This window comes from Daphnia pulex, chromosome 7 (genome assembly GCF_021134715.1).
Source record: "Daphnia pulex isolate KAP4 chromosome 7, ASM2113471v1".
In the NCBI taxonomy this organism is placed as follows: domain Eukaryota; kingdom Metazoa; phylum Arthropoda; class Branchiopoda; order Diplostraca; family Daphniidae; genus Daphnia; species Daphnia pulex.
In genome coordinates, this window is record NC_060023.1 from 6573138 (window position 1) to 6595707 (window position 22570).

Genomic DNA, 22570 nt, shown 5'->3' on the forward strand with positions numbered 1-22570 from the left:
TTGATCGGTTGGAGGGTGAATTGAGGAGCAATAAGAATGTCGTCGTTCCATCATTAGGTGAGGAAATACCAAAGAGAAGTTTGGTAATGCCGAAGCGGTCGTTGCGGGAGGAAAAAAAACCTTTAAGTTGAAAGTGTGGAATAACGTTAAAAAGACATTTTTCTAATTTAACAGGAAAAAAGGTGTTAAAGGCCCGTAAAGTAGTGGTGATAATGACAGGGTTAAAAAAAATCCTTTGAAAAGGCAAAAATAAATTTGTGTTTAGTATGAATGGATTTAATTCTGGTTTCTTTTGGAAAGCCACAATGGGATTTTTTATTGGGTGAGTGAGTTGGTGAATCGGGGGTGATTGCTACTGGTGTGAGTTAGGGGAAGGGGGGTGTGTTAGGAATGTGCTATGTTATTATTTATTTTTTAGGGTGAACCATGGAGTAGATTTAGCAACGGTGTGTTCTTTTTCAAGAGGAAAAAGAACATAAGTTGGTGATTACAGTATACGGTCAGCATCATTGATGCTTCCAATGAGTTTGATTTGAGGTTGCGGTTGTGCATTCAGGATATTTTACGTTTATGGGGAGAGTTACAAATACTCGGAGAGAGGATTGTTGAAGAGTCGAGTAGATTGGCAACAGTTATTGTTAGATGGAGGAGAAGATTTACATTTGGAGCTCTTGATTCCTGAAGGAGACCATGAGAACATAATGGAAGAGGAAAATGATTTTATGGACCTGTAGGATCGCATAGATTCACATGGTAATAATAAGAGTTTCGGATGGTTTTTTAGTTGGATTATATATATGTATTTTTTTAATAGGTGAAGATGAGCAGCCAGGCGGTGATTGAGGTGAGGAGAAGAACAATCTGAAAAATAGTTGTTTCGTTAGAAGGGTTTTCTGTATGGAAGTATCCTGGTTCCTTATTCAATTAAAATGCTTTTTATTCAGTTGGATTTAGTTTCTATTTTTATTTAAATATTAGGCTGAAGATATATTTTGTACTGTGAACGGGAAGTAATGTGGAAGGCTACCGTTGGTAGTAAGCAGTATTGGTGTGGGTTCGAGAAAGTGGGGGTGAGTTGGGTTTATTTGTGGTAGGTGGGTTTTTTGTATGAAAGAATAAAGGTTAATGGGAAAATAAGTGAAAGTGTAGACAGTTATGGTTATCACTTTTTTTCAAAAAATAGGATGATTGTTGGAGATAAAAAATGCATTTTTATAACGTTGGTTTGTGGGGGTGAAAGTTTTTTTTGTGACGTGAGTAAGGTCTTGTGCAGTTTAGTACATGCCAGTCCATTCGTACCGTTGATAAAAAAGTTAGGTGGGAGAAAAGTATTTTTATTATTGCCGAACTTATTTTTTTTTACTACCGAATTTATTGTTTTAGGAATACAATGACGATGTTGGTAGTATTATGGTTAATCTTTATGTTTTTTTATTTCTTTTGGTGATAGTGGCATGTATTTCCCTGGGGGTAGAGGAGGTATTTTGTCAGATATGGGTCAAAATTTTTTTGAAGTTCTATTACGTAAACCGGATGGGACCGTGGCCAAGATAAGAATCAGACCATCGCAGCGTAATTAAAATAATTTTTTGTAAATGTATTGTAGTACACATTCAACAAAAAAGTATTGCTCTATGTGGTATGAATTATTAGGGCCGGAAGGTTGAGGTGAGTACAGGGATTGGCGGTGAGATGGCGAGTAGAATGGGGGATATCTGGCAACAAGTAAATGGGGAACACTCCTTTTGTACTTTCCTGTCTGGATAAGACATGTTTCCTCCAAGTTTTTGAGATATAAGTTTTCATACCGGTATAGTTAATTATGGAGTATAAAAGTTGGAAAGGTGTTGAGTACCAGATGTTGCCTCGATTGAATGGTAACAGCTATTTAAATTAAAATATAAATCGGGCGTTTGTAACGGAGACTAGGAATGGATCATCATTAGGATTATATTGCGCAAGGAATAAAATTAGAGTGGATGATAAAGGTGTGAAGATACTGGAAGTAACTGGCTGTAAGAGTTTACCGGAAGAGAAGTGTGAACATCATGTTTCTGTTTCAGTGTGTAATCTACATGCGTACGGCAAAAATTGTACTGAGTTACTTGAAGTCGGAAGGGCTGTATGATACTTTAAAAATGCCAGATGTGGGGAAAGTGATGAAGCTGTTTGCAGGAAGTTTATTATCCGAATGAAAGTTACAATTTGGGTATGTTTTGTAGTCAACATGCCAATTGTATTCGTTATCTACGAACTCATGATGGTGCTGGAAGAAGCTGTCAAGATATAAAGAGGGCGATGGCGAGAGAAGAGCAGCGGACCCACACATTTAAAATACTGGTTGAAGATATCAGGAAGGTGGCCATAAAGGAGGCCAATAGATCAAGTGTGATGCCTGGACCGCTAAACCTCAGTCGCAGAATGTAGGTGGTACGGGAGTTGCTGACGTGTGAGGTGGAGAGGATGGGTCTAAAGTTTGTTGGAAATGATTTTATTAGAATAGATCCGAATGGTGTCGTTAAGTCAATGAGTGTGGATTGATAGTTTTTTTAGTAGAATGTGCCGTATTTTTTTTGTATTGAAATAAAGAAGAACAAAAAATAAAAAAATAGTGTTCAATTATTGGAAAGCACGTGACTATGTGTAGAGGTAGGTTGAAAAGGAAATTCTTATATTAGAAGATAAGTCAGGATTTAGGTGGTTATGAGAATATTTGTTGGGTGTGTATGATGAAAATTTCATTTAAATGTGATTAGTCATGAAAGGTTTAAGTTTATAGAAATTAGTTTTGAGTGAGAGACTTCTAAAAGTAGTGACGGGTGTTTATATTGATGATTTCTGTCGAGTGATTGAAATATGAGTCTGTGTCTTGTGTAATGAGACTCAGTGTAAAAAGTCGGTATAAATAATTATGTGATGCAACTACAAAAAGGACGGTTTAGAGAAAGGGTATAAGGGGTATTAAAGTGTTTGTGTAGGTTCGGCAATTGATTACATTGGGGGAGTGATCATATATTCATTCTAGGAAAGTTGTGTTGACGTATTCTTTATTTTTTTTAAATATTAGCTATTATCCATCCTAGTGTGGTGCTGATAATTTCGATGGATATTTTCTTTATAAAAAGGAAAGAAGGTCGTGGTTATATAACCAACGTAACGGCGAAGCACGCCGGTCGACGATAAATCAAGTCTCATAGCGTCGGGGTTATTTTCCAGTTTTTATTTATCGTTTAAAGACCTTGATATCGTTTTTTTTTTAATTGAATTTTTCGGCGTGTTGGAGACATAAAAATATTTTGCATCGTGAGGTATTTCGATATTTTTTTTAAAGAAGAGTGGTTCAATTTGGATTTGTTACAAGAAATTTGACAACGTCCGTATAGTCGTTCCCTTTCTGTTTGAGACGCCCCAGCTGTAGGACGCTTTGTGAATTCTCTCTTCTGAGAAATAAGGTATGTGTCTAGTACTGTGTATTGAAGATGGTGACCCCACCATACATAGTAGGATTGGAGGTTGTTTTTTTTTGGAAACATTTTTCCAGAGAAATGGGAAACCATGGTGGTTGTCGTCATCATGAGATCATTACAGTGGTAAGGGTTGTAATATTTTATGGGTTATAAGTTGCTAAAAATTTGTGACGAGTGTTTCGGTTTATGATAGTTCATTTATCCGGAACGTAGTTACCAATAGATTGAGTGGGGGAAAGAGTAAGTATTAGGACAACTATCAATTTTTTCAGATAGTGAGGGTAAGGATTGTGTTTAACTCAAAAATGGAGATTGGAATCCTTTTTTTTAAGTGGTCTAATGTGTAGGGTTAATACATGCCTGTTAGTTACTTGGTGTGGAGCTGATGAATTCGATGGTGTTTTTTTTTAAGTCGGGGTTATATGGTCAACGAAGTAGCGAAGCGCACTGGTCGGCGAGGAATCAAGTCTCACAGCGGTCAAGGATATTCCTTTTTTAAAATTTTAATTGTGTATAAAGACCTCAGTTAGTCAATTAAGGTGATATTGTTTTTTTATAGTTTGCGTCGTGTTGAGGACAAAGAAGCAACCTTTTGCTTTAACAATACAAGAAATTTGGCAACGTCTGTATAGCCATTCTCTTTCTGTTTGCGATGCCTAGCTGTAGGACGCGTTGTGAATTCTTTATCCTGAGAAAAGAGGTATGTGTCTAATACTGTGTATTGAAGATGTTGAGGTTATAGTAGGATTGGATATTGTTTTTTTTTTATTAAAAAAAATAAAATTTTGTGGTTGTCGTCATCATGGGAGCATTACAGTGGTGAAGTTTGTAGTTTACATGGGTTTTAAAATGTTAAAAATTAGGGTGAGGATTGAGTTAATTTTAAAATGGAAAATGGATTCCTTTTTTTAAAATGGTCTAGTGTATAGGGTCAATACGTGTATGGTGTGTATGTTAGTAAAAATTGTTGGTTCTGATGTAGGGTTTAGGCAGAAAAATGGTATTTGTTGGATATGTTAAATGGAAACAAACTTTCTTACATATATTGTGTGTAGTGGGCAAATGTTTTCATTAATTGTTTACATAGAATCTCTTATATTAGGAGATTTTAATTGTGTGTATCCCAGGAAATATGGGGAGTAAATTAGATTCCTTGTAAATGGTAAAAAAAATGTTATGTGTGGAGGTGAAGGTTAGGTTAGTTGCAAAGTTTGTTCATCAGGTGATGAGTGTATGTGGTAGGTTTATGTCAAGTGTTGAGTGTGTATAATGTTTAGAAAGAGGAGTAAGACATAGGGTCGGAGTTAGGACGAGGATGGGTGGTGCTTGCTTGCAAGCCACTGCTTGAAGAGTTGCGCTATGTGTGTGTGTGTCATGAGTCATTGGGTTTGGGAGAATGTAAGTAACAACATCTATTGATGTTGGTTCATATGGTTAAATAGGTAATTTGTGGTAGGTGATTAAAGAACATGGTCTCCCTTGACGTCAAAAACAGTCTTGACATCCATGGCAAAGCATTCTGATTGGCTGTTGCATAGTCATGTGACCCGCTCTCGATTTTATGTTAATACCGGCAGCCATTTTGTTTTTTAGCTCAAATAGGTCAGTGTTTGTTTGTAACCTTGTCAGCTGTGTTTTAATTTAAGTTTTCTGATTGTTCTTTGGTTTAAAATCATTATTTTAGGAAAATAATCAATTTTTTAAATTGCACCAGAAGCTGTCATGGATTGAACGATTTCTATATTTGTGTTTCTACATTATTTTGTATACGTGTTTGATTTCAATTTTTTGACAAAAATATTTTTTGTTTACCTTAATACATTATTTCAAATTTACCATCCCTATTCGACCAATTTCATGTTTGGAAAATAAAAGTTTATTTTGTAATTTGATTTTCAAAATTATGGATGCTGTTCAGTAATGACCTTAAAATTTAAGCTTGTTCTGGCTTGTCATAAATGGCGTCTATTTCTTGTTAAGCATTGTAAAGCTATCGAAAATGTCTCAAATACAGTAAATAAAGGGATTTTTAAGAATCTGCAGGTAATGGAAAGTACGGAGTAGTTACGAACATAATTGATTGTTGGTTATTCAGGATTTCCACGATATCAAAAAAAGAGATAAAGTGTGTAATAACCGACAAGCCAAAAGCTACAGGTTGAAAATCCTAGCAAAAACCATAATTAGCTATTTAAAACCTTCACGTTTCGAATAAATTAAATATTTGTTTAATTAGGCTCGTCTGTTATCTACCCAAAATGGAGTAAATAGTATCATATACTACTAAGCTGAAAGTGAGAAGGGTCACAATAGTGTTTGTGGAATAGCTTTCGGTGAGAAAGCTGAAAACATTCTAGCCTCACCAAAAGCAGTATAATTTTCTCAACACTTCAGAAAGAGCTTTTCCAAAAAAAGTAAGTCTAATTAGAAAAAGTTACAGTTATAAGAACCAATGGCAATGGCAATCTAACACATTTATCTTTACTTTTTTTTACAGTGATGTAATGTTGAGGCAGAAGACGAAATATCAACTGGAAAGAAAACAAGTCTTGCTGGAATTGAAAGCACAAAGCATTTAAACAACAGTGGTAGCTATTTTTTATCACAGCTACTATAAATTAGTAGCTGTATCGTTATCAGTTTTTAATCTGTTAACTTCTTTTATTTCATAGAAGAGACATGTTCAACTGAATTGTTTTACAGTGAAGTTTGATCTTGAGTCTGATGAGGAAACATCGTTAACTGGAAAAAAGCGATCTAATGCAGCCGGTGGTAAAAGCAAAAAAGGATTTTAAAAACATTGACGGTAGGCTATATTGCAATCGAATAAGTTGTAACCCACAAGGGTTCTAGGTCCAATATTCTCTAAGGAATGGAACTATTTGTGTTATACTGTTGTGAAGTCTTAACATTTATTCCTTTAACCAATATGGTTAGAAGTATATTATGAAACTGTAAATAGCAAATGTCAAATCGACTTGGTCGATGTATTATTTTTGTAAATACTTTTTTTAAATTTTTGAACAGGGTGTGATGACATGTTCAACAAGCTGCTCCTTGAGTGAAGCGCAACCATCTGGAACCAACAAGGAAAATGTCGATGAAATTGCTTCTCAGGATGAAGTTTTAAAACGAAAAAGGGTAAAAAATATTTGAATATTTGAAATAATCCAACATTGGTGATTAATCGTTCGTTGCAGCAACCAAAGGGAAAAAGCTTGAAGCAAAGGAAGCCAAGCCAAAAAATGGGAAAAAATAATCCAAAAGCCCATGAAGTGACCGAAAAAATTTCTGCCGAAAGTTCATCGTGTAATGATGGCGTATCACTAACTGAAAATGTGTTTGCGACCCAAACAGAAAATGAAGGTATGTTACCAATAATACAATGCGGATTGATTTTTTAAAATTAAATGTTAAAAATACTATTTAACATTTTAGATTTCTCTGCAATGGAAGATAGGGGTCTAATAACAGATATGGTTGCTGAAGAATTGTCTGGGTACATAGAAAACTAGCAAAGTTGTGGTTTGAGTGCGGCTTCAGCAAGTATACATTTGCATAAACTGACCCACTCTATTTAACCACAGATGTCGTCGCTGGAACAAAGGTTTCCAAAGAAAATTGGATCATCGATAGTAGTAGTGATTCTGAATCGGAAATGAAGGGCCAATCCAGGGTCAGTCTCATTGTTAATAAACAAAGTAGATGTAATTTTAATATTAAAAAGGCTATCGGAAAGTCTGAAAATGCTTCTCGTATAAATGAGATAAAAGACGCAAATGGTATGCAACAAAAAATATTTTATTCAATATAAAATGTAATAAGTGTTAATTTTTTTTATATGTCTTCCGATGATTTACCAACCAAAAAAAGGTTCAAGTTGTTATAAAAGTGATTGGTTTTCATAAGTTGCATTTCAGTTCTTAAGACCATTGAAATGCAGTTTTCAGTGTTAAGAGTATCAAAATACACATATTCAAGAAAGTATTACAAATGTTTTTTGTCTTTGGTTATTCACACTAGAGAGAGAATTGACGATATAACAGACTAGTGAATGGTAGATTTAAGGGTTAGATACCCAAATGGATAGCATCAGTTAACTAAGAATAACTTAACGTCAATTTTAGGCATACCAGTTGTTTCAGACGTTACCATATGTTTATTTGGGGATATTTGTGGGAATGGAGATATAGGTGTTTATGGGAATCTTGAGAATCTCCGTGTTAGCGCATATAAGTCAATCTGAATGCCAAATAATTTACAAAATAGTTAAAAAATGAAACTAAAGCTGGCATATTTAAAGCGTTAAGCGATTAAAGAAGAAATGGGGGACGGAAAGAGAAAATCAACTATGCAACACACTTTATTTTAACTTATGCAAACGTACTTGCTAGCTTGTCCGTGCTAGATAAGTGAAATAACGCGGTTATTAGCGAGACCACTTTTCCTTCCATCCAGCTAATCATCGAATACAACATTAGGCTTTAACAATGCTTTATGTGCGTTCTGTCTTAGCGCTTTTTCATAATGTATCACCCTACATTCAAATTTCCCACTATACAAAATGGCTGAGCTGGTAGAAGCTGATTGGGCGTGTGTGTTTTTTTTTCATTTGTTCGTTAAACACTGGATGAAATTGATTTCAACGCATCTTTAGTATCACTGATACAGAATGAGAAACCAGAATTGAGCTGAATTGATAATATCAAAGAAATCGAACTTGCCAAAATTTCACAGTTTTTACTCAGTTCCTCTATCCAATAAATTTATCAGATACTTATATAAATTAATTGTGATTTAATTATGGTTCGAATTTCTTTAAATACGGCTGAAACTGATAAATATTGTCCAGAACTATCGGACGGGATTACACCTAAAATAAAAAATCTCAACATAAAAAGTTTTAACGCGAGTTTCCGTTTCTCAGTCAGTCTAGTAATGCGCTGAACAAAAAAAAAATAAAAAATTAGAAGCTTATTAACAAAGTTTTTGTTTTAAATTTTTTTAAATTAAAATGTTGCACAAGCCGATAGATATCGGAAAGAGCTATATTGTTTCGGCAATGTATTTAAAGTTTTGTCCTATATTGAGTTAGTCCTATATTTAGTATAATTGAGTCGAAATTGATTGTTTAAAATGTTATGAGCAATAGTAAAATCAGCGAAACTTGGTCGTGCTCATTTAAGCATCATACTGTATTACACCTTAAAAATATGTTTCTTAGAACTGCATCAAATGATGCGTTATAATCAATTTTATCTAAAATTTTTATCATTAATACACAAGGAATGAACGATCAATTAGCTACTATAGAGCTGATGGGCATTTCCTGTAGTTGGGAATTTCAAAGTGTGACGATATACGTACATAACAAGATCGCACAGAAAAATAAAAATTTTTTATTACAGCATGACACTATGATGAACTGAGAAAAAACTGTGAAATTTTGGCAAGTTCGCTTGTCTTTAATATTTTCAATTCAGCTCAATTCTGGTTTCTCATTACGTATCGGCGATACTAACGATGCGTTGAAATCAATTTCAGCTAGTGTTTAACATACAAATTTAAAAAAATACACACGCTCAATCAGCTACTACCAGCTCGGCCATTGCGTATAGTGGGAAATTTGAATGTAGGGCGATACATTATGAAAAGCGCTAAGACAGAACGCACACAAAGCATTGTTAAAGCCTAATGTGGTATTCGATGATTAACTCGATGGAAGGAAAAGTGGTGTCGCTAATAACCGCGTTATTTCACTTATCTAGCGAGGACAAGCTAATAGTGCAAGCACGTTTGCATAAGTTAAAATTAACTGTGTTGCATAGTTGATTTTCTCTTTCCGTCTCCCATTTCTTCTTCAATCGCTTAACGCGTTAAACATATGCCATCTTTTATTTAGGTTTTTAACTATTTTGTAAATTATTTGGCATTCAGATTGACTTATATGCGTTAACACGGAGATTCTCAAGATTCTCCAAACACCAATATCACCATTCACAGAAATAACCCCAAACAAACTATGGTGACGTCTGTAACAACTGCGATGTCTAAAATTTGCATATAGTTAGTCTAAATTATCTGATGCTATCCATTTGGGTATCCCAACCTCAAATCATTCATACAATAGTCTGTTATATCGTCAATTCTCTCCCTGGCGTGAATAACAAAAGACCCAAAACATTCGTAATACTTTCTACAACATGTGTATTTTGATATCCTTAATCAAACACTGAAAACTGCATTTTAATGGTCTTAAGATCTTAAATGCAACACATGAAAACCAATAACTTTTATAACACCCTCAACCTTTTTTTGGTTCGAAAATAATTGCATGATATCTAAAAAAACACTCATTACATTTTGGATTGAATAAAGCATTTCTTGTGCATACCTTTGCATCTTTTTTCTCATTGATACGAGAAACATTTTCAGACTTTCGGATAGCTTTGATACTGTTAGATTTACTATGTTTATTTACAATGAGCCTGACCCTGGACTGGTCCTTCATTTCCGATTCGAAATCTTGTTCAGAATCACTATTACTATCGTTGATCCATTTTTACTTTGGAAACCTTTGTTCCAGCGACGACATCTGTGGTTTAATAGAGTGAGTCAGTTTATGCAAATTTGTATAGCACGATGTTCACAATTACTTTCGATACTTCCCGAAGCCGCACACAAACCACAACTTTGCTCGTTTTCTATGTGCGCAGATGATTCTTCAGCAACCATATCTGTTATCAGACCACTATCTTCCATTGCAAGGAAACCTAAAATTTTATATAGTATTTTTAAAAAATAATAAAACAAATTAATCCGCGTTGTATTATTGGTAACATACCTTCATTTTCTGTTTTGGTCGCAAACACATTTTCAGTTAGTGATACGCAATCATCACACGATGTACATTCGGCAGGAATATTTTTGGTCACTTCATGGGCTTTTGGATTCTTTTTCCCATTTTTTGGCTTGGCTTGCTATGCTTTTTCAAGCTTTTTCCCCTTTGGTTGCTGCAACGAACGATTAATCACCCATGTTAGATAGTATCAAATATTAAAATATTTTTTACCCTTTTTCGTTTTTAAAATTCATCCTTAGAAGAAAATTCATCGACATTTTCCTTTTTGATTCCAGATGGCTGTGCTTAACTCAAGGAGCAGCTTGTTGAACATGCCAGCCCTGTTCAAAAATAAAAAAATATGCATAAAAAAAATCCATCGATTAAGTCGATTGGGCCTTTGCTATTTACAGTTTTATAATATAATTCTAACCACATTGGTTAAAACAATAAGTTAAAAGACGTTACTACAGTATAACACAAATAGTTCCATTCCTTATAGATTATTGGACCTAGAACCCTTATGGGTTGCAACTTATTCGATTGCAATATAGCCTACCGTCAGTGTTTTAAATCCTTTTTTGCTTTTACCACCGGCTGCATTAGATCGCTTTTTTCCAGTTAACGATGTTTCCTCATCAGACTCAAGATCAAACTTCACTGTAAAATATTTCAGATATCCATTTAGTTAATACTCATTCCTTATACTTTACTTTAGATTTACTTTCTTCTGAACAATGCTTTCTATGCAGAGAATATTCAGTGGCTTTCTGTGAGGCTAGATTTCTTCAAGTTGTTTGGTCATCAGCGATACCAATATTTGTAATCTCTTTTATAACCTCAGTTGAACATGTCTCTTCTGTGAAATAAAAGAAGTTAACAGATTAAAAACTGTTAATGATACAGCTACTAAGATAAAGTAATAAAAACTAGCTACCACTGTTTAAATGCTTTGTGCTTTCATTACCAGCTAGACTGGTTTTCTTTTCAGATGATGGTTCCTCTTCTGCCACAACATTACACATCGCTGTAAAAAAAGGTTAAAATAAATCCGTTATTTCTTATGACTGTAACTTTTTCTAGTTAGACTTACTTACTTAATTCTTCAACCGAGAAACTCTTTCTGAAGTGTTGAGAAAATTCTACTGGTTTTGGTGAGGCTAGAAATTTTTCAGCTTTCTCACCGAAAGCCATTCCAGATACACTATTGTTCCTCTTCTCATTTCAGCTTAGTAGTATATGATACTATTTACTCCGTTTAGGGTAGATAACAGACGAGCCTAATTAAACAAATTTTTAATTTTGTCGTTACGTGAAGGTATTCAATTACGGTTTTTGCTAGATTTTTTAACCTATAGCTTTTGGCTTGTCGGCCATTACATACTTTTTCTTTTTTTATCGTGGAAATCCTAAATAATCAACAAGTTCGTAACTACTTTGGACTTTTCATTACCTGAAGATTCTTGAAAATCCCTTTATTTACTGTAATTGGAGACATTTTTGTTAGCTTTTCAAGAAATAGACGCCATTTGTGACTAGCAAAACAAGCTGAAATTTTAAGGTCAATACTAAACAGCATCCAAAATTTTGAAAATAAAATTACTCAATTAGGCCTAACTTATATTTTCCAAACATGAAATTAGTCGAATAGGGATGGTAAATTAAAAATAATGTATTAAGGTAAATATACAATATAGTTTTCTGAAAATAAAGGTTTAACATATATACAAAATAATTTAGAAACACAAATCAGAGTGATAGAAATCGTTAAGTACATGGCAGCTTCTGGTTGAATTTAAAATAGTTGATAATTTTCCAAAAAATAATGATTTAAAACCAAAGAAAAATTGGAAAAACTTAAAGAGTTACAAATTAAAGTAAAACACAATGTAAAGAAATAAAAAAACCAAGATTAACCAAGTTCTTCTTCTAGTCGTTCCAGATCCATATCATTTGAAATAAACCTATATAAATAAAAAGCCAATAATTAATTAAAAGCTTAAAATTATTAAAAAAATAGGCCTCAATAAACTTACCTGGAATCTACAATACATGGGCCAATATAATGATTTCAACAAATTTTAACAAAAAAAATTTGAATTTGTCAGCTCACTTGGAATTCCATCTAGAGAAAATTAAACAAATGGTTTCTAAATTTGAAAAATTGTGGGTTATTTTAGATGCTTAACTCAATCAAAAAAATATCTAGAGCTGAACAATCAATAAATTATGATAAAAACAACAAACAACACTGACCTATTTGAGCAAAAAAAACAAAATGGCTACCAGTATCAACATAAAATCGTAAACGGGTCACATGACTATGCAACAACCAATCAGAATGCTTTGCCATGGATGTCAAGACTGTTTTTGACGTCAAGAGAGACCAGGCTGTGATTAAAATAATAATCTGGTATTTTCAACCACATAATGACAGATCAGAGGAGAGTGAATTGGGGTCCAGATGCCAGTCTACAGTACTTGGATCGTGAGTATTCCTTAACTTGTATGAAGGGATTTTAATTGAAACATTTTTTAAATAAAATTATAGGCATAATCGTGGAATTTTATGTCGGGATAAGTTTTTTTGTACTTACCAGGTTTGATTCTTAGTAGGCGTAATTATTTAGGTAATAACGTAAATTTGCAAATTATCAATCATTAGAAAAAGTAATTTTTCTTTTCTTGATATAGGTAACGAGTGGTGGACTATTTTCTCGTTCTAAATGGATTATGTAAAGGTTAGAGGCATTGATCATGTCAAAATCCCACGGTTGGATGCATGGTAACAATGATCTGTTTTATAGGGAAGGTTATGTTTGTAGGGACGATCATGGAAGGTTGGTTTGTGCTTGGGATACGGTGAGACTAGATGATAAGGGGCAGCAGATTGGGGAGAAGACTTGTAGGAGTGTTCCTGGAGGTGAGTGTAGTCACCTTGTGTCCAGCTCAGTGTACAATATACATCATCTTTTCATGGCAACCAGAATTGCCCTTAGTTATTTAAAGTTGGAGGGGGGGGGGATTGGAGGTTTGGGATAACAATAAATCGAATAGTATTCGGTATTTGCGGGATCATGATAATCTGGGAAAGAGTTACGGTAGTACGGCGTGCGTAATGGTTACGGAGGAGGAGAGGAATCCCGGTTTCAGAAATAAGGTGAAGGAAATAAAGGAGCAGGTTCAGTCAGAGGCGTATAATGGGGAGCCCGTGGTTGAGGTGGATCGTTTAACGGCACAAACAAAAAACATTAAAAAACACAACATTAAAAAAAGAAAAGAAAGTTTATTGCATTGTTCATTTAGCTGTCGCCGATTATTCGACTTCTCCATCAACACCACTGAGATCCACCCCCTTCCATCTTTTTCCCGGCCAGTACCGTGCATTCTGACAAGCCCAAAATGCAGCCCCTGCATTCCCGATTGCACGGGAGGGAGCAGCAGAAAAGCAGTGTTGGCATTAGAGAGAAACTAAAAAAAATACAGTGAAGAAAAATACAAAATTTAATTCATGCTTTGTGGAAGAGCGCTGTTTCACCTGGCTCTCTGCGCGGAAGTAATAATAGCTAAATTTTTGCCGGCCTAATGACGATAGCCTCAGTTCCTTGAAAAGGCAGCTGGGTTTTCTGCTTCAAAAGCCACTTCCAAATTTATTGGGGATCCCTTCAAATGGAGCGTTTAGGAGTCATCTGTAAAAAAGGGGTTGTAGTTAATTTTATCGTAGAGTTGCATCTATTTGATAAGTAAAGTTTTGCGCATTCTCTCTTGCACAGTTGCGCAAGAGTTATGTTATAAGTAACATTTGTCTAATATTTTCCTTTTTTGGGGGGGGGGCGGGCTGTAAATTTTATGGAAACATTATTGTTTTAGCCTTCTTTGAGGTTGATTTTGTTCTAAATTTACTATCCAATTTTTAATCTTTTACAGAATACCTGATTGCTCAGTTTCCGCCGCTGTTACCGTTGACGACAAATGGAGCGGCTCTAAGTACCCTTCCTCTCTGTGTGCAACCTAATGTGGTTCCCAGGTGCCATCCGGCTGCTAGCGATGTTTTCAACCATTGATTTATTCTTTATTTGTTTAATTTTTTGACTTTTGGTTTAATGTGATGTCAAATTGTAGAGTTCGTGGATTTGTCGGCGGTAGTTTGCTAAGGCGTGCAATGCCGAAACTCACACTCACCTCTGGTTGTCGACGTAATGTAGCCAGCAAACGCCAGACATATTGAAAGTTGACCCAGGCCGCCTACGGAGATGAGAGAGTTGTGCATTCCATCGACTGGCGCACCAGGAAAATGAGGGAAAGCTACATGGTTTTTCCAGCAACGGCCACACTTTCAGTCGTGCGAAACGGGCGCGGTATCTAGGCCGCCCGTCGTTAGCGGCACGCCTCTTCTCTTATGGTGCCTCTCTCAGCCCCGACTTAAAGTTGCCTTGAACGCCATTCCTTTCCTGCTGACCTTTTGTTCTTTTACGCCCCCCGGCATTAAACAAAAATATATTTCAATTTGTTTTCTAAATCTCACTTTTTCTCTCAGTCGTGTCGGCAGGTACCGCCAAAAAGTTATCGCAGTTTCCCCTGTTTTGGCCGACATCTCAATTTTTGGGCCCGCCGCCGCACATGGTTCCACCAAATCTGAAGAAGGCTGTAATTTCTTGGAATCCTTCCACGCTACCTTTGGATTGAATAATCCCAATTATCGTGTTTTCATCGTTTACGTTTAGTAGTAGCAGGTGATGGCAACGGTAGACGTGGCATAACAAGATGCGTAGGAAGTGGACCACTGTTCATAAAAGGAGGAATGCTGTGCTGAAAGGAATACTCGCGATAAAGAGGCCGAGGCCGATATGTTAATTTTTTATGTGGAAAAGCACAAGTACAGGAACTTTCCCCTTCAAAGACAGTGGTGGGAATCCAGCCGTCACAAATGCGAGCTCGACTGGCAGACATCCGTACTAGTTTCTTATGTGTGTTTCTGCCTTAACAACTGCCTTATTCACAAGTCAATAGTTGACCAAAGTCTACAATACTTTTATATCCTTTGTTTTAATTTTTTATGGGTGGGGATGTTATTAGTTATTAACGACAATAATGGCATCACCTACTGCCCAACGCCGGCCAAATTCAAGAATTCGCCAAATTGGTTAGTAAAGGCTTATTTCACCCACTCGAATTACTGCGGAAAGGGGATCTTGGCTATTCCACTCACACCACAGCGGGACAATTTTGATATCTTTAAAAAGTGCTTTGACGGGAAAAAATCAAAACCTTGAAGCAAAAGTTTGTCGAAAAAAAACCGAGAGTGTTTACAAGTAAAGCTTGCGAAATCACGCAAGCGTGTCCCTGGAACAGTTCGTGTCGTGAAGCTGTCGCTGAACAAGATTGGCTATGGCACTTACGGCCCTGATAAACTTTTCTGGAATTCAATGTTACGCTTGTTTAATGACGTTGCAAGTGAACCAGTGAACCTGTCCAAAAGAAACGATTTCCCAATTACCTATTCGACATGAATGCCAACCTCTTCCCAAATGACGACAAACCTTGGTAATCTCAGATTAGTTTTATTTTGTTTCGCTATATATCTGTTTATTTGTGTTGTGTGCGCTTTCAGCGCCACGGTCACAGGACGTTGACTGCTCTAAAATAGTGTTCAATACCTGTTTTTTACCTTCTTTTATGGTTGGGTTTTTCTTTCCTCCCTTGCCAGAAATCTACTAAATTTGAGAGCTACATTCGATCCGTACCTCAAAGTCCCTAGCGTAACGTTGCCGGGCGTCAATGCCAGTCAGTTAATGGTTGGTCCGGCGCAGACCTTTTTCGGGGTATGTGGAAATTTGAATTTGCCCAGCGCTAACTTTCTGCAAGGCGTCAGCGACAAATTCTGGTTCATGTGAGTGATGCATAGTTGAAAAGTTCCTTTCCCTTGTTGTGTGGTTCGTTGCAATCCTGCAGTGATGCAAAAACTTTTCCTATTCACATTTTATGTTTAATTACAAGTGTTCCTGCACAGTATGGGGAAAAATTTTGCCGAATTCTTGAACAGCTGTACCCTGATGCTTACCGGAAATGCCCAAAGCGCTGAATGGTGAGTGACGCGAGTTTCGCGAGTTTGTTGTAAATTGGTCTTTGCTATATTTGATGCGAATATCTATTTTTAGCATTTTTCTATCCAGCCATAAGACATTTTTAGTACTACCGCAGGTGCTACGGGTGGCCCCCCCCCCTCCATACCTTTTGATTGCATCAGACAGCAGCAGGGGCAGTAAGTTATAAAATTTAATGGTGCGTAAAGTATCCTGTGAAAAAATCGCGTCAGGACAGCTAAGGCAATTTAATGAAAGTTGACTTAGCATAGATATCTAGTTGCAATAGCAGAAACCATATTTAAATCTTGTCCGGTAAAATACCATTAATGATGACGCAACACATCAAATGCATCAATGCAAAATGTTTTTCATGTTTGAATAATTATGAAAGTAATAATGAAAAAGCGAAGTAAAATAATAATGAATATTAAAATAGGAGACTAAGTATTTTGGATTATTTTTAACAAAATGTCTGCACATACATCAGGGATAAAAAAATTGTATTGTTAAGACATCTTTGATTTATAATTGTAATCCAGTTATGTTTAATAGTTTCCCAGAGACTATTAATAGTGGCTCTCCAACTAACATAATAAGATAATAGGAACTGGATCTGGCCATAATATTGTGGCTGGTTTGGGAATCAAACCAAAGCCTCACTGCTCCGCAATCGTATCTTTTACAACCTTGAGCGAAACGCCACCCTTCTGATTTTTGTTCCCAGACAACAAGAGATTCTGAAAGGTGGCATAGGTGTTTGATGTAGGCTTACGCATATAGGTGTAGACCATCAATTTTTTTTACGAAGCATGGGCCATTGATCAAGATGCATCCTAAGACGGAAACACAGCACTCAGTATGCTGCAACCCTGGGCATTTAAATGTGAAACCGTCGGTGACAATGCTAAATAAATTGAATTTAAAATTTAAGTCTCGACAACAGATTAGGAAATTTAAAATGTTACCTGACATGTTGCTCGTAAAAAATAACATCCGTCCACGAAACCAAATAGGCGTCTGCATGGGCATCAGAAAAATCAATGCGCGTATGTTTTTCGTTAATTTTATATCAGCGATGAAAGATAAAATGATGCACCGATATATACGCCAAATCTGTTCTCTCCTTTTATAGAGCGCCATTGTGTCCACTACCCACCCACTATCTACTTCGTGAATGAAATGAGATATTTTCCCGGGCTAATAAAACAGGGAAGGGGTTAATGAATCACGATAGTTTTACGCTCTTATAATAAAGTGCCCAATGGGCAATTTGTAAAAAAAATCCCCGACGCGATATCTCAATCAGTACAAGAGGTATTGCCACCAAAAAAATCCCTGCCGCCATAAGAAAAGCATGGCGGAAAACGATTTTCTAATACTAATAGAAAGTCGTGTACAGCCTCGGAGGAAGCATGTACAGTCCTGATTTTTTTTTTTACGAATACATTATCAAGCAATGCATTTGTAAAAAAATTAAAAAATCTAGCCCCAGTTCTTTTCTCGCAATCCAGTAACACAGATACACGGCGGCTTTTGGGTTTTCGACGATTTTCGAATACTTGTGGTGCCTACTGTAGCCATGAATTCTATTTCAGACTTTTTAACAAGAAAACGTACACCTTCAAGCATTAGTTGTTGGAAATAAAAACTTTTCAGCTGAAATTGAGGTCTGCAATTACATATAATTTTTTTTTTAAATATGATTGTTGCAGTAATTTTTTATCGATAGCTTTTGTATGTAAAATGTATCATTAAAAAAGATGACAAAATAGAAAATTTGAAATTTAATATTCTTTTTTTGGAATCACAAATTATTGTGTTTGAAGAAATAACAGCCGACCCTGTAGAAAACATGGTTCAGCAAATTAGATTCAATTATACTGTACTACATTTTCTTATATTATTCTATTCGTAACAGAGTACTGAAGATGTGGAAGATCAATATACTTCAACAGAAACTGTAAATGATAATGTTGTTGAAGAAGAAAGTGTCATTGAACCTGATGAAATGCAAAATTGGAAGGTAGTAAGTAATAAGACTATAATAATTTCTTTAAAAACCAACAAAAAAAATTAGAAATATCCAGATTCCAAAATATTTCAAATATCCTCTTTATTTAAAGAAAATCTTGATGAAAAGGTTAAAGAGGTTTTGGAAATTCTTACGATTAACGCATATAACAAATCATAAAGATTTCAACATAAATAAGTACGTTAATGAGGTAATGGTCGACTCGTTCAACTCATGAGTATCTGAAAGGTATCTATTGAAAAATTAAAATGTTCAAAGTTAAAACACGTTACTGTTTGACTACGTCACAAAATGCCCGCCTTGGGTGGAAAAAAAGGAGTGCTCCAGAGAGAAGCAATGGATCCTGTATTCATTAAAACCATACAAAGTATAATGATGTTTTAAAAATTTTCCTTTAAGCTACTTTAATTTAGTTTAACTTGCCAGTAACTTACCAGTAACAAGTAGCTAAAGCTTGGCATGGAATATCAGATGGAACTAAAGAGATAGTAATGGACATAGCAAAGTCAGGTATAACTTAAACTATAACTATAACTTAACTTAAAATATTCGGCCATGTTGGTAACATGAAGACCATCATTGTTAACGAACACTAATTGTGGTTGAATTCAATAAATTCATGTTCACGATGAAATGTTTGCCCCATACTGTTGTCTCAACTCAACATAGTGAAAAACAATAAATTTATTTTGTCTTAATATTTTTCAATGTAAGTTGTTTTCAGGTATCTGTTTTAAAATCCTGTAGACAAAAAAATACATAAAACTAAATAAATATTCTAGATGAGTAGTTGTGTTTCACACATAAATGTTGTATCAACCACTTTACTGTATAACAAGTACTGTATTTTACTATACTTATATGGAAGTTGTTGTAAGATTTTTGTTATACTCCTGTAGTCAAAGTAAAATCGTGTTATCTAAAACTAAGTGGACTTGTACTGTGCTGAATTCATTATGTTGCGGAAGCCAAAAAATAAAGTACATTGGACTAAAGCCGTAAAACTAGAAAATACGTTGCTAAACAGTAACTTAACTGAACCAAATTGTGAATTATAATTTGTCAAGTTGAAAGCACTAACATTATTACAAGTAATTTTAAAATCTTTCACGGAATTCCATTAAATGTAATACAATTTGTTTTAGAAATTAATTAATGCTTTAGGTAAAAGTATGCCTGATGTCATCACAGTAAATGATGATCAAAAATTAAATTCTTCAGAATTGTTCACAAGTATAAATATTCTTACAGATGTAACTACTCACTGATTATACGTGTATGCTGAGGAATTGTAAAACAAACAAATTTTTATGTGAGAATTAATCTGGAAATTAAAGAACAACTCATCTCCAGAAGTTCGTAGAGAAAAATCAGAAAACGATTCGATTAGTCACTCTGAATTCAACCAAACACTTAATTCAACGCAATCTAGAGCTCGCCATTCAACCAACGAAGATGACAAGACTATTGTATCGTTTTATTTACTTTAAACTTTCACATTTTGAATTTTGCTTTATTTGCTTTATTTAGTTTTAAAGAATGGCTTATTCAACTGCTTATTCCGACAAAGACGAGCAATGGTGACTGTTAATCATCTTTAGTGATGAAAAAACTTCCGGGTAGGATTTCATCATACTATTTCCTTAAATATATTTTTATTTATATAACACGCGCGCGAGAGAGAGAGAACCTTAGGAAGTTTGGCTTTTTTTTCTCGGCGATCCGAAAAATCAAATTTTGTCGGATCACGACGAATTTTTTTTTTGGTCGTGGCTATTATGGGTAGCATTAAGCTGATTGTTTTTCAGAATTTTCTTATCGAGGGAATGGTAGGTTAAAAATGGATCCCTAAGTTTGGGAACACTCTATAGTGCTCCATGCAAAGTAGGGTACTTTAAAGGGGAATAACTAAAGAAAGGGTAGAGCTAGGAAGACGCGGAAAACTCTGAAATAAAGAACGTTACAAGCTAATCAACATTCTATAGTTTCAGATTTTTCGCGTCATATTGAACTTCGCATTTGGGAATTGAAAACTGAATTAATTTTTTTGCCCGTTCTTCCCCCCTTTCCACCCAAGCCGTGTTGTAGCCCCCTCAAAAGCGCGTGGGGTGGAAAAGGGGGGGGGGGAAGGGAAGAGAAAGGGCCGAAACAAAAAACAGGTTTTCAAATCTCAAATGCCAACCAATTCTCAATTGAAGACAAATGTTGAAAGTTCGTATTCCGATGAAGTCTAACAGTAATTCACCATGTAAAATGTTCAAAAAATTATATTTCATCTACGAAAAATTACTTATTTATTTAAAATCGAAGATTTTTTAGACTTCGCCAGGATTCGATAATACAATCCCAAGTTGTCATGAATTAAATCGGTGATTTAATCACATGATTATTGTCCAAAAAATTTCCATACGGGTGGCATCTGCAAAAATGGCAAAATTGGTGCCAAAACGGTTAAATTTGGTGCCGAAATAGATACTAATTTTTCAAGTTCGAGGAAGTGTGGTTTGCATTGGGTGCCGAAACGGTTGAAGATGGTGCCGAAATGGACAATAATTTTTCATCTTCGAGGAAGTGTGGTTTGCATGGGGTGCCGAAAACGACGAAATCGAAGTGCCGAAAAAAAGTGCCGAAACGTGTGGTATTCTCCTACCCTTGAGGTCCCGAGTTCGAATTTCGACGTTCGAAAAAACGGGAAATTGTTTAATTAACAATCTAAATTTTTCGTTCCTTCTTTAATTAAATTATAGGAAATGAAATGATCATTAATCACCAATGAAATGATTTCATTGGCGTCACGACTTTCGGTCAAAATAGACTTGGATGAAAAGTGTTTCAAAGCAACATAACAATAACTTTGAATTTTTCCTGCTTTATGGTCCAGAATTTGGACAGCTTTTTCCTTTTCTCGTCAATTGTCAAAAAATTGACAGTGATCCTAAGGCTTTTGCAATGAAGTTATTCGTTTTTACCCGCAAAGGAAATTCCAGGCAGCCTGTCTGGTTTCATTCATATTTTTTTTTGCGGGAAAGACGTGACCAGTGGCTTAATGAGCCTATTACTTCTTTTTCTTTATTCCCACCTTTTGCTTTGTTCCTAGCCCCCCAAAATTAGGACCAAAAGTGAAACATAGTTTCCCGCAATGTGGGTAGGTGGCTTTCAAAATAAAATTGGATTTTGTGGACCATACTGTACGTGCGGGGAAGGGGAAGGGTAAATAGGGAGAAACATGAAGCATTCTATGCATATGCTGTTTGCATCTCCCTTATTCTTGGGAGTACACTGCAGTGATATCTAAGGTACATTGCTGTGTTAGTAGGGTTGCAGTATTATTGAACTAAAGTCTATAAGTACTAAACATTTTTGAATTAAAGTCTACATTGCTTTCAACCCCCTTTTTTTAGTTATTCTCGGTTGAGGTTTGCCCCCAGAGCTGGAACGCACTTGCCAGGTAAGGCTTGCCGAGTTTTATATTTTCTCTCTCCCTGTTGCGTCAATTTTTTTCCAGCGGGAATTTCAACTGAATTTTTTTTTATTTTGGAATGGATCGGACAGGTTGGCAAAGACATGCTGACCGTCAACTTTGAGGAAGACGGCCAAGGATTCAATCTGTTGATCACATAACGCAACCCGAATAAGAAAATCAATATTTTTAAAATTCATTTTTTGAATTTGTACGACGTTTTGACGAAACGATTTCGGACTCAATTGTGTGTGTTTTCCAGACACGATTCTCGACTGTGATGGAAGCTCCGTACCGGAATGGATTCACATCGTGCAGGTGAACGTTGGCTTGCAGACTTACGGTATCACCCTATCCTTCCGCTATGACTATGGCGCCCGGCGACTACGACTGCGAGATTACTACACGACAATCGATTTCTATAACGCTGGTCTCAATCGAATATTTTTTATGTTATAAATTCTCTTAAATTTTACTGTCAATTTTTTGTATTTCCTGTTGTCATGTAATACAAATGTTTTATTTTAATAATATCTCTACGAGTTACTGAAACGAAAAACAAAACAAAATGCACCTTCGACATGAAAAAACATAACAAAATCATTTAACTCCATCTTCTTCCATTCTTTCGCCATGTAAATCAGCGATGACCCGCAATTTTCTCTTCATATTGAGGATTGGAGG

General features: G+C 35.5%; 1 protein-coding gene and 2 long non-coding RNA genes across 7 annotated transcripts; 2 read left to right on the forward strand and 1 right to left on the reverse strand.

The window, feature by feature from the left end:
- The first annotated feature begins 5709 nt into the window (after nt 1–5709).
- On the forward strand, nt 5710–7455 carry LOC124197482. The gene is made up of 7 exons (XM_046592983.1): nt 5710–5881; nt 5965–6055; nt 6140–6273; nt 6495–6608; nt 6668–6833; nt 6906–6966; nt 7055–7455. The coding sequence occupies exons 4-7, from the start codon at nt 6501–6503 to the stop codon at nt 7101–7103; spliced, it is 384 nt and encodes a 127-aa protein (XP_046448939.1). The 5' UTR covers nt 5710–5881; nt 5965–6055; nt 6140–6273; nt 6495–6500; the 3' UTR covers nt 7104–7455.
- A 2202-nt stretch (nt 7456–9657) lies between these two features.
- On the reverse strand, nt 9658–11856 carry LOC124196653. Of its 5 annotated transcripts, XR_006875783.1 has the most exons (10): nt 11661–11850; nt 11406–11588; nt 11246–11335; nt 11033–11167; nt 10868–10968; nt 10540–10649; nt 10312–10480; nt 10124–10240; nt 9862–10062; nt 9658–9808 (listed from the first exon to the last, which is right to left on the reverse strand). It is a non-coding gene; the product is annotated as an uncharacterized LOC124196653 (long non-coding RNA). The 5 variants fall into 5 exon arrangements; XR_006875781.1 differs by having other exon boundaries at nt 10124–10480; nt 11762–11856; XR_006875782.1 differs by having other exon boundaries at nt 10124–10480; nt 11693–11850.
- A 9833-nt stretch (nt 11857–21689) lies between these two features.
- LOC124197576 lies at nt 21690–22414 on the forward strand. Its single transcript, XR_006876251.1, has 2 exons — nt 21690–21874; nt 21979–22414. It is a non-coding gene; the product is annotated as an uncharacterized LOC124197576 (long non-coding RNA).
- The last annotated feature ends 156 nt before the right edge of the window (nt 22415–22570 follow it).

Coding starts and splice junctions, on each gene's coding strand:
- LOC124197482 (XM_046592983.1), top strand. CDS start 6,501: ATGACATGTTCAACAAGCTGCTCCTTGAGTGAAGCGCAACCATCTGGA. Junction 6,609..6,667: donor AAGTTTTAAAACGAAAAAGG/GTAAAAAATATT, acceptor CGTTCGTTGCAG/CAACCAAAGGGAAAAAGCTT. Junction 6,834..6,905: donor GACCCAAACAGAAAATGAAG/GTATGTTACCAA, acceptor TTAACATTTTAG/ATTTCTCTGCAATGGAAGAT.